Below are 12,867 nucleotides of genomic sequence, written 5' to 3'. Positions count from 1 at the left end.
TTTGAAATAAATACAAAAGATTTCCTTTTGGTGATCTTACATCGGAGGTCAAATAAGGGGAAGGTAATTCATGTACAAAATGATCTTAGCATGAAAATGTAGGAAATAATACCAATCTGTCAAAAATAAGAACGTAGGAAACAATACCAACTATAATACCAATATACATAATCAGTGTTTTATAATAATGAAGAAAAAACCGTAATAATAACAACAAAAGAATCAAAGTTAGCAACAAGATGATAAAAGCAAATTTTTATAATAAAATAAGAAAAAAACTAATATAACAAGAAAATGTAAATCAACAAATACTTACAACATCTCACAGTCGGAAATCAGCAAATACAAATAAAAAATAACATCAAACACTTATAAAAACAAACCTAATAATGACAGCAAATTAGTTCTCACTGTATTCATGTTAAGAATGATTTGTATTTTATACTGAAACGGTCAAATAACCTCATATATATTATAATAACGTGTTAAAATTTAGCCATGTGTTTTGGGTACAAGGAAAGCTCAACAGTAAAGTGTTCAAGTGGTCGATCAAGGTCTTGGGCTTCTTAACTTGGATTTTTTGAGATTTAATGCATGCTTGGGATTGGGTTAGAAAACTGCTTATTGATTTTTTGGTTTTTTCAGAAGAAACATTTTGAAAAGCCTGTATTTTTGGTTTTCTGAAAACAACTTTTTAACATTTTCAAAGCGCTAAAATAAAGATAAACTTTTGTGTTTGCCAAACACTTTTTGAAGTAAATAACTTGTTTTCAAACTCAGTCTCAAACATGCTCTTAGTTTATCTTTTATAAAATGCCATTAAACATGTTTATATGTGGTAGGTTGCTCTAGTTTAGGGTGAAAACTTTTTTAGTCTGTACTGGATAACCAGTTTAGTATCCGTTAACATGATTATCCATGATAGACTTTTGCTAAAAATGATAATCCAATGTTCGGACCAAGTTTCTAAGTAAAATTCTGATGTAGTTTAAACCGGTTTCCGCTGTGTTCTTTTTATGATTTATCAAATTACAATAATAATGGGGCATGTGTTACAAATGTGAAGATTGTTGGAATATGCTTCTAAAGAGCATTCGTATCCCTTTCAATATCTTTAAATTTATTGCTATATTAAAAATCATTATATTTTCTTTTTATGTTTAATTAAATAATATTTTCTTATACATTTATTATTATCTTTTTTTCTTCTCTTCATTCACAACTATTTTCAAAAAATATTAAAAAGTTTATAGGATGTTACAGGATCTTTTCAAATATACAGAAATTTAAATCACTGCATTTTTTTTCTTCTCTACTCACAACACCTTAAACAACTTACTAAATTATAAAAACCTCACTCGCATAATTTAATGGGTAGGGTACGTTTGAATACTCTTAAAACAAATATAAAGTAATCTGGAAAATTAATTCTATCTTATATATTGCTAATAATATTGTCCATATCATGGTAATGGGTCACCACGAATGGTGTTTGGTAGTAATTTATATTTGGCAATAGTTGCTCAACAACTATGTGCGATACTTAGAAATTAGTTTGCGCTAATCTAATAAGGTTAAGGGGCTCAGTCATAACTTATATTTTCTGTTAATAAGAAATCGCATGCAATATTTATAGCAATTTCATTTTCTTGATACCTGATTTAATTTATTAAAGAAATATCTAGTAATATTTATAGAATTATAGCAATTCATTTTCTTTTCTAAAGTTTGTTGTTTATTGACGTCTAAATTGAATCAATTTGGAGATTCATTTTCAACAATTGGCATTAAATATTATGTTACTATGAATGGCTTATTAATGTAAGGCTAGCTTATTTGATAGAATCATGCATCTTTTACACGGGTGGTCCCAAGTTTAAGTATGAGCAGGATAGTTAGTTTAGAATTATTTGTTTAAAGTATATGTATAGCTAGAAATCAACGCCTCATTGATGATAAAAGTAAACAAAACCCCCTAATTTTTCTATATAAACACATTTTAAACAATAAATATATATATATATATATATATATATATATATATATATGTGAGATCATTCTCTCTCTCCCCTCATATCCTATGTATTCAATAACATTTAAAAACACATCATTGTCACACATGATTTTGTAGCATTCATTCACTTAATCAAGAATCTTCAAGGCTGCAATATAATTTCCAATCTCAAGCATTGGGAATCTTGAATACTGTTACGAAGTCGAAAGAACTGTCTAGGAAAAACCATCAAACAATCAGATTAAACTATAAGTTAGCAACCTAGGCTTTTGTTCACATGAGTACTTGGACGGATCCAAAATACATAAATAGCTTTTAATGCATGGTGTATAATTGGCTAGATCAACAAAAATGCACATAACATATATACATGCATCATAAATTTTACATTATATGATAATATATATATGGCATTTGAGATATTATAATATTGAGCTCAAGTAGTGATAGCCCTATAAAGTAATGAAATGTGTGACTGCTCACAAAGAAAAACCCTTGTGTGCAGCAACCTTTCTAGTCCCTCTTTTGTCCCTTACCTTTTTCTTAACATCACTCTGTCAACTTCAATCCTTCTCTTCCAGATATCCCCAATCTCTCTCTCTCTCTCTCACACTCTATGTGTTTGTGTCATTGTATGTCTGTATCCTCCATGTGCACATGACTCCTATACCTTTCTTCTTATATAAGCTGCTTCAGTACACCACCATCTCCTTCACACCACAACTAAAAGTTTAATAATTAGGGTTTTCTCTTGTTTGTTTGGTAAACAATAATTAACTTAACACCATGGAAACAACTCACCAACAACAAGCTGAGATTCAAGATTTTGGGAACAACAAAAGCTATGGGTGCAGGCAAAGCAGTACAAGGTGGACACCTACAAGTGATCAGATCAGAATATTGAAAGAACTCTACTACAACAATGGCATCAGATCACCAACTGCTGACCAGATTCAGAGAATTGCAGCTCAGCTCAGGCAGTACGGCAAGATTGAAGGCAAGAATGTGTTTTATTGGTTTCAGAACCATAAAGCTCGTGAACGCCAGAAGAAACGCTTTGCTCCGGCTGCGGTCGCTCCGCCGCAGTCTCACTTCTCCGATCACATCAACCACCATCTTCCCGCGGCTGCAGCCATGCAAATTCCAACTCACCACCACCTCTACCACCATCAAGATCCACCAGTACCACCACATGTTTATGCTCACCCTCACAAACTCTACACCACTCATCACATTGGTACTAAGTTATTATATATACTTTCTTGAGAAGATTTTATTTTTATTAATTTGTATATGTTTTGCTAATTTTGGTTTCTTGAAATCTTTTGATTAAGGGGTTGGTTCTTCTTCACAAGGAGTGATGTCTGTTGGTTGTGGATATGGATCTGTTGCTATGGAGAAAAGTTTCAGGGTACATTTTTGTTTAATATTATTTCATGAATTTCATTCCTATTTTCAGAAGTAACAAAACCCTAATTTTTTTCTTGAATTATAGAGATCAAGCTCTTAAGGCATATACAGCCTTGATATATTGTTTTATCCAGTTTAGATTTTTATTTAGTTATATGGTTCTCGAGACTTGTGAACATAACTAACACATCAAAATAGAAAAATAAATGGTATGCATTAGAATTTCATGAGGAAAAATTAGGGTTTATGGAAGATCATATTATGTTTTAATATATTATTGTCAAAAAGTAATAAAACTGGTTATGTACGTACTTGGTTATACAGAAATGTTCAATATCACCACCGGGAGAGAGTAAGGCCACCGGAGGACTTGGCAGGAATATGGGATCAAGATCAAGGGTCAGTGTCGATTCGTGTTCTTTTTTCGACAAATTGAAGCCAAAAACGTATGAGATTATGGAGAATCATGGTCAAGATGAAGAGCAAGAAGGTGAGACCTCAACAGGCATCGAAACACTTCCGTTGTTTCCGATTCACGATGGCACCCACCATGATTTCTTCGGCATGAAGACGGCGAATTCGCCATTGGAGCATAGCTCAGGAGGTTACTATAGTACTGGAGGAAGCTGGTACCAGTCTGATGATAGGGCTTCTCTAGAACTCAGTCTCAACTCATATGGATATTATAACTGATATTAAATCTATGTATTTTGCTAGTTAAGTGTGTAATTAAGTAATTACGTGGTAGTTATCATGTTCTAATTATGGGTGATTTCTGATTTGTTCCGCTATCTTATTATATGATGAGTATGATCTTTATATTATTATTAAATCACGTTTTAGTGTACTTACATGTTTGGTTTTATCATTATTTATCTTGGTAAATGAATGAATGATTCATGTCTATATCGTTTAAAATTAAGTCTTTGTTTATTTACGAAATGATAAGTGGCTTATAAAGAAACTCAAAAGCAATGAATTGCCAAATCAACTAATTAATTGGGTAAAGATGACCTAAAATGTTCAAATAGGTTATAGTTCGGTTTTGTGATCACCAACTGACCATACCGAGGTCCAATCCACCCACAAAACAGTTTTTGTAACGTCTTTTTGGTAGATTTATAACCGTTTTGGCAGTTATTTAACCTTGGTATTAAAGGCTTAAAGCTTTTAATTAAGTGGGCACATGATGGAGAAAAAGGTTGCTGGTTCTCTTGTTTTTCTTTGGAAAACATATAATGATCCGCTTCCACAATACAATCAGGGTTTCATTTTATGTTTAATATACCGTTCAGTTTTAGTTAAGTTTTTGAGGGTTTGTTTTTGGTTTATGACGGTTAAAACCATTATTAAAGGTATGACTCACAGTTTGATCTAAGATCAGTTAACCAGATCATAATCACTCTTAACTACGAGTAGTCACTCGCCTTATCTTATATGCTTATACAATTTAGAAAAGTAAATGTTGTCATGATGGAAGTATATTCGTGTCAATCATATTATTATTTAAAAAAAAAGCATTTCGAAAATTCTTTTTGCTAATTTTAAAAAACTAATAAATATGATTCACATATATATATTGTGATTAATGCTTGAAGAATCATATGACAATATCTTATAAAATCAAGAATCTGTGCATTTTGGTTTGGACCACAGCAGGAAGAAGCAACTGCTACTCAAATTCCTTACATTAAAGCTTTAATTTACGGGACCACAATCCAAATATGGGATTGCTCGCTTTATTTGACAACTAAAGTCAAATGTTTCAGAATTCCATATTTCTTCTTCCTTTGACCAATCTTAATTAATTTCTTCACTTAATGCATAATAAAGAATATTAATTTATTATTAATAAAATAGAATGAAATTGAAAAGGTTGCAACCTTTTGTTCGAAGGAGCAACATAATATAAGTTGCACGTGTTGATGATTATGTAGATATAATATTAATAAACAATGGTACATGGTCTTCTGGTTCAATGACATAAAGGTGATATTGGTTAAGACTTGGTATCTTAAGGTTTTAAGTTCGAAACTTGACTCAAGGGTTTTTCCACAAGTATGGGTTTCTTCTTTGATGGGCTGATGGTGTTTTTTGGTGATTCAGACTTGGCTCGTCAAAATCAGTATGAACGATTGACATCCCGCCTCAGAAATATTCACTCAACTATTATGGTTAGTTCTGAATGTTATTAAAAAAAAGAACAACATATACATAAAAACATCTTCCCTTCTCCTATATCTCTCTCCCTAACCTAGTTCTCTCATTAAGTGAAGAAATTAAGATTGGTCTATTTACATGGGGTAACTATTTAATAAAACAGTCAGATTGAGCCGAGCTAGAGCTATAATGAAATAATGAATTAAAGTAGAGCTTAATATATGGACATAACTCATTTACTCACCCTGTTGCTTTTCGAAAATCATATGCACCTTATAGTATTAGAATTTTGTCTCAACACGTTGAACCAATGAACTTGGTCTCATAAACTAAAAAAAAAAATTGTATAGACTTCTAGCCTAATAAAAATATTTGTAATTGTTTATATTTAAAAAATAAAAAATTTTAAGCTCAAATTATATTTTTAATTTAACTAGTTGCTTTAAACAATAGGTTGCGGTGCCGAAGAAGAGTCGGCAAAAATTCGGTTGGTACCGAATTTACCATAGTAAACGACGTGTAGCATATCTAGTTTCGCATTTCAAGAATACTATTACTAAAACTTTGCATTTTAAAAGTAGTTTTAGTTAGATAATAAAATAACTACGTTAGTTCGGTTCGCTCATTTTGGTGACCAATGTGCGTAAAGAAACAAAAGCAACTTAAATAAAGTTTATATCGAAACATGAGTAGACATATTCTCGGAACGTCCCTATCGGATTTGCAATAGTAAACGACGTGTATAACATATCTATTTTGCATTTCAGGAATACTATTACTAAAGTTTTGAATTTTAAAAATAGTGTAGTTAAATAATAAAATAACTAAGTTCGGTTTGCTCACTTTTTTTTCATGTGGATTATAACAATTGATAATGCTAATTAAACCCATGACCCATGAATAATATGGATTAGTAGAGATTAAAAAATATGAGGAAAATTAAAGTTAGGATTGAATGTAATTTGAACGCATCATCCCTATTTTTTTTGCTTATTGGTATGGTTGATAACATACTAATAACTTAAAACTCATTTAACTAGACCCAATTGTCAATTGTGTATAAGCGTGCCCAATTGCCTATTCACTCAAATGCCTAAATAAGGAGGGACGGGACACCCTATGACAAGCTTTAAACCCATGTGCTAATATCATCGTCACCTATGTTGATATGCATGACTTCAAAAAATATTTACCACTTACCTATGTTTATATTGTGTTTTGAATTAAATCAACACAAAAGGTTGTAGGCTACTTATTGGTAAGTGCTGCTAGTGATTTTATGGTTTGTGGTTACTTAAGGGTAAAAATGAGATGACATTATAGGATTAACTTGCATGAGCAATACCTATGAGTAGCCTAATTGTTCAATTTCCCAATGTATTCACCAATAACTATGTACCCAATTTTCTCCAAATCTTTCCTAAGCCCAGTGTTGTAGAGCCCGTTAGACGCTAGTCCGACGATGAATGTACCGACTAGTGATTGACATGGATTAATTGGAATTAATCGAGATTAAACTTATTGGAATTTGATGTCACTTTTCAAAATTATGCACATACACCAAACTTTATATATAACTTTTCAAAACAAGTTTTCAAAGACTATTTTGATCGAATTTTTACACTTCCTTATTTCAATTATACTATTATTGAAATTAGATGTGAAATTTAATTGAAACTTCAAACTTGATTAGTTGACTAAACTTAAAACATGATTGAAATTGGAACCTTTTGATTTTAGATTTTTAGTTTTTGAGTTAGTTGTTCTTCATTGGAACTTTAAGTGATTTTAGTTGGTACTGAATTTTGTTATTGAAGCTTATGAAAATTAATATTCGGAACTCGTAGGAAACTTAGTAATTTTTAATGGCATTTCAAGTTTACTTTGATTTCTTGATCGGTGTTTCTTGAAATGGTTGTTTGGATATCGTAAGTTGATGTTTTCTGGTTCTGTTTTGAATAATTTGGCATATTTCTGTCCTATTATCGTCGTGTGATGCTTCCTGATCATGGATTCTTTTTGCAAGTTGCCTTCACATCTAAATCATCGCACTATGGGTAACGGGTATGGTCTGATTCAGTACACATGTATGTCTTTAAATTTAGTTAATATGGAATAGCTGGGAATTGGCTCTATAGATGTTCAAATGGTTCTAAATCAAATTAAGAGTTATTCCGAAGATTTGGTGTTATGTTTTATATGCATTCTAGAATGCATGGGGCTTTAGACTTTTAGAGATACTATTGGTCTCTATATGAATAATATTATTGGTCTCCGGTATGGTCTGGTTGAAAGAATTGGGAAATGGGTACATCAATGTTATTGATTTTGGGTTGAATTCACTTAGCGAGGCAAGGGGGTCGCCGAGATGGGTGATACCCCGACTATGACTGAAACAACTAAATTAAACTACTGAATCAACTGAGATCAATACTTAAGCTGATATTAGTTTTAATAACGAAGTTATATGATTCGATTATGGTTAGCTGTATAAATAAATAAAAAGAGAGTGTGTGACTAGCAGCATCAAATGAAACGAACTTTATTTGACTCACCAAAAACGGGCAATTAACAGAACCGCCTAACTGAAAAACACCCAACGAACTGTAGCCAGAACCAGTCAGCTATGAAATCATCAATGACGCATACACATCCCTAAAGCATGTAATGGAACACAATGTTTCAACAAAACAATGCTCATAACTTTTAGCAAACCATGTAAAAGATTTATGCCATTTACTGAAACATTAATAGCATGTAATATTGTAACCATGTAAACCAGAAAATCTGTGTGCACATGCTAGATGATTAGTTTTATTAGTGAAAACTCATTTGAAGTATGAAGTACAAAACAACTTGTACTGGTAGATATACAACAATCAATAATCATGTTAACAAACTATAACTCAAATTCGTACAAACCAAACTTTTAGCACCTACCTGTAATTCCACATATACACTCTTTGCTGAAATTAGGCAACACTTACAGCTTCCCTCTGTGTATTACACCTGCATATTATATGAATATCATCATGTCATATGAATAGGTCAAACATTAATGTTCATGAGACAACAAACATGCCTTGTTTGCATATGAGAGATGAAACACCATAGAAACCGACCAACGTCTAAACCAAAGCAAGTCGGCCAGTTTGAGATCCAAACGATTTAGTTAACGGTTTGGTGTTAACAGTTTAGAGGTTTAACAGTTTGGTCTGGTTTGAAACTTGAAACCGTCTGTGTAAACCAAACTGTTTAAGCTTTATTAGACATAATCATTTTCATTTTTGAAATATCATTATCTAGTTATATGTATAATAATCATGAACCCTCTTTCTCATTTTAACCTTTTTTAACACAAAAAACGATTTAGTAAAGAATTAAACATAATCGACTCAAACCGCCAAAACCGAACCGTCAAACGCCAAAATCGTAAAACGGTCCAGTCCACCCAACCCGCCCAACCAAGCGGGTTTAGTTTGTCCTTTCTCAAAACCGTAATTAGCGTTCGGCCCAAAATTTTCATCAAAACCTGACTGTGAGCACCCCTACTTGCATATTGGCTAGACATTTACTAAATTAAAATATAACTGTAAACTTACTTATTGCAGTGAGATCGAGATGCATAGTTGTGATTGTCACAGTTAGTGCACATCCAATCTCCATCACGCCATTGCTTTGCTCTGACAAATTACAACATAACACAAGTGTTAGAAAACTCTTCAAAGAATACATCAAACAGCCTTCATAACTCAAGGTTAAATATCATTTTAAGAAACATGAAGGTTTAACACAACAAAACTTTATAAAAAGTTACCCTTTTCCAGGGAGTGTTGGCATAGTCATTATCTGAGGCAGTTGCAGATTAAGTTGTGAATGCTGCACTGCTGTTGAAGCACCATCAGGATAGAGTTGTAAAACACCAGCTGTTTGATTTGCAGCAGAACTGGCCATCTGAAAAGGTGTTAAATATGAAGAACTTGACATCTGCCCAGGTGGCTGATAAGCCTGCTGAAGACCCAACGTCTGTATATTGAAAATTTTCACACTTATAAAGCAGAATGAAATTTAGAACCACGTTTATTAAGTTGAACATTACCTGGCCGGCATTCAGTCGTTTGTTATCCCAATCTTGAACAGGGTCTTCAGATGCTAAACGTTTTGTTCTCAACGCTTTAGAGTTAAGAGGTAAATAATATAACTGGTAAGTGACTTGCTCTAAAAATGAGTCTAATCGGTCAAGCTAAAATGCTTAATGCTAACACCACAGCAAACTGTCTAATCACATCTATGGCAGTTGTACCAACAGCTAATCGGTATGTAACAAATACAGAAGCAGTACAGGTGGCAATTTTGACGCATTTACTTATGAATGGGCCAGTTTGGATAGTGTTTTATTTCAAATGAATCAAAGGAAAAAGAAAACCGGATAAAAAAGGTAACTGTTCAAATAGGGCAAATGCATACAACTTTGTAGATCACTTTTTTGCAAGTTCGATTATTATTGCTTATGTATTCACAATTAATATATTATTATATTTAACAAGTTCGTATGGATACAACAACAACGTACCTATAGGTCAACCCTGTTGACCCGGAATCAAGATACACAGTTCGTATGGATACAACAGCAATGTAATTGTGGGTCAACAGATACACAAACTCACAAACATGATATCGACCACAACAATGATCGATTCTCTTATTAATATAATCAAACCAAAATAAAACGCATTAAACCATAACCCTAACAAACTATTTATTCGAATCTCAAAACCTAAACCAACTAAAACTCCATTTATCAACTAATCTTAGAAAAAACGACAAACATAACTAAGTCAAACAACTCAATATACTTACAAAATTGAACTAATCTCCTTAAATTTAAACTTTAATACTTAACCTAATCAAGATTAAGGAGATGGCTGATTGGTTAATCTTGATAAAGGTTAACAACATTAAAGTTTGAGTTTGAGTCGAATAATTTAGCTATTTGAGTTTATCAATATTGGCTAGGCTTATCTTTTTTTTCTAAAATTAGTTTATAACTGTCTGAGTCATAATTGGTTTAGGTTTTAAATCTAGTAAACATAGTACGACATGGCTAATGGTTTGATGTGTGGTTTATTTCGGTTTGATCGTATAATAAAAAAGTCGATCATGGTTTGATGTGTGATTTATTTCTACTGATTTATACTTTGAATTAGAATCAAGCAGCATCACAACAGTAAACGTACAGTTGAGTCTAAGTATTAGAAAAAAAAGTCAAAGAAGATGCTCTGTCATCAGTTATTACCTGGAGGCATAGAAGCATTGCATTTTTTGCACTGCAAGTTCAACAAAAGCTAAATTAGAACAATAATAACAGCAAATATATTCACTTGGAAACAAATTTCCACTTCAGTACCTGCGCTCGAGAAGAATAATTATGAAAACCACAGGTACAGATCCAGTCACCATTGCGCCATCCTTTTGAACCAACAACTTGGCTGACTTGATTTGCATACGGGACTGCATTTGTGGGACCCAAAGGCCAGGTAGGAGCCTGTTGACCTCCAAATTTATCTGGCCCCCCTAGAAGCCAATTAGGGTTTAGAGGTAGGGGGTGTTGAAGAGCTCCATTTCCAAGACTCAGCCTTTGGTGTTGTACCCTGGCAAAATAATGTGGATGAGTTTGCAAAGAAGCCCCGGGAATTGCAAATGCTGGCATAGCTGCTAACTCCTTTGGTTGTCCACACTTTTTGCACTTTTCTCGTGAGGCATAATTGTTGTTAGTGCAGCCTATTTTCATCCATCGCCACACACACCAACCCATAATGCAGCCAAGTAGAAGAAATACAAACCCAAGGTTACACACACAAAAACACAAACCACTAAACCTGAATCATTCCCTTTGTTTTTAAACTTTTAATCTATATTAAAATTAAAAAATAAACACACCCTTTAAAAATCAAGCTACATTAACAAAACAGAAGTTTACTTCTTGCAACTTCACGGGTGAAGTTGTGCATCCAATAATCCATCCATAATGAATGAAACTCCTTCCTTAATAACGTTACAAAGTAACATTTGTGTGTTCTGACATTTGAAGGACTTAAACATGCTACTTTCAATTAACGTGCATAACGAATACTAGAACATTTGTAAAACATGAATTCCAGTCTAAATGTTTAATCTATATTAAAGTTAAGAAATAAAAACACTCTTTGAAAAGCAAGCAACATTAACAAACAGAAGCTTATTGCTTGCACCTTCACGAGTTGAGTTATGTATGTAATATTCCATCCATAATGAATGAATTCCTTGCTTAATAATGTTAAAAAGTAGCATTTAGTTGTTCTTTCATCTAAAAAATTTAGATTTAATATGACACGTTAATTGAAAGTAGCATGTTTTAGTCCTTCAAATGTCAGAACAAACAAACCCAAGGCTCAATCCACAATGACTGCCTTTGATTGAATCCACAATCTATATTAATATTGCTAAAAGAAAATACATTTATAAACAGAAGTTCATTGCCGGTGAAGTTTTGCATTCAAAATAAAAGGAATGGATTCGTTGTTAATAAAAAAAAGTAAAATTTGGGTGTTCTGGCACTAGAAGATGCTGATTAACGTGCATAATGAAAGATTTGAAAAACATGAGCTCAAGATAGATAGCATCAATTGCTTGTTCAGCGTAGAGTAAAGATTGATTATCAGACAGACCCACATAAATAAGAAACGTACCGGTACAGATCCAGTCGCCAATCCTGGGTAACCACTTAGAATCAGCAGGCGTCTTGGAATCGACAAGCAAGCGAGGCTGCTTACAGCGGTTACAGAAAGATCTAAAGGCGTAGTTTCTGTTTTCACAGCCACCACACTCCCAGTCCCCTTCTTTTCCTTCGCCTCCCCCCATTATTATTCCTGTTCGGCTTTCAGCTTTCCGGCATCCTCGTCGGCTGGGGTTTTCAATTGATTTGGTGGAGTGAATTGAATAGGTTTTTGGAAACGCTTATTTTCATCACTATGGTTTTAAAAGTTGCCTACTTTGGTCCATTAAGTTTGCATAACCAAGAGTTTGATTGGGAATTGTTGGACCAAATGAAGCCTAACATACAATTCTTTCTTTATCAGGGGTCTCTCTTCTCTGGATCCGTTCTCAAAATTGGATTTGACATCACGGGGTTCATCCATAGAGGCGGAGATTAATGTGATTCCACCTTACATGTTTTGACATGGATCAATTACATTATCTCAAGCCAAATATGAAAACGGTGTAGATTTTACGCGTGTGCTCTA

The 12,867-nt window shown here is 33.1% G+C and overlaps 2 protein-coding genes across 2 annotated transcripts; one reads left to right on the top strand and one right to left on the bottom strand.

The window, feature by feature from the left end:
* Nucleotides 1–2,800: 2,800 nt before the first annotated feature.
* LOC143550213 (protein WUSCHEL-like) lies at nt 2,801–4,117 on the top strand. Its single transcript, XM_077040909.1, has 3 exons — nt 2,801–3,251; nt 3,349–3,425; nt 3,749–4,117. The coding sequence occupies exons 1-3, from the start codon at nt 2,801–2,803 to the stop codon at nt 4,115–4,117; spliced, it is 897 nt and encodes a 298-aa protein (XP_076897024.1).
* Nucleotides 4,118–8,545: 4,428 nt separating this feature from the next.
* On the bottom strand, nt 8,546–12,484 carry LOC143550212 (uncharacterized). The gene is made up of 7 exons (XM_077040908.1): nt 12,313–12,484; nt 10,992–11,365; nt 10,881–10,911; nt 9,684–9,757; nt 9,402–9,610; nt 9,187–9,267; nt 8,546–8,593 (listed from the first exon to the last, which is right to left on the bottom strand). Exons 1-7 carry the CDS (start codon nt 12,482–12,484, stop codon nt 8,557–8,559), a joined length of 978 nt encoding a protein of 325 aa, XP_076897023.1. The 3' UTR covers nt 8,546–8,556.
* Nucleotides 12,485–12,867: the final 383 nt, after the last annotated feature.

Source organism: Bidens hawaiensis, unplaced genomic scaffold (assembly GCF_021521415.1).
Source record: "Bidens hawaiensis isolate Kalapana, Puna unplaced genomic scaffold, B.hawaiensis_p1.1 tig00015975_1, whole genome shotgun sequence".
In the NCBI taxonomy this organism is placed as follows: Eukaryota; Viridiplantae; Streptophyta; class Magnoliopsida; order Asterales; family Asteraceae; genus Bidens; species Bidens hawaiensis.
This window is presented reverse-complemented; position numbering and strand designations above follow the sequence as displayed.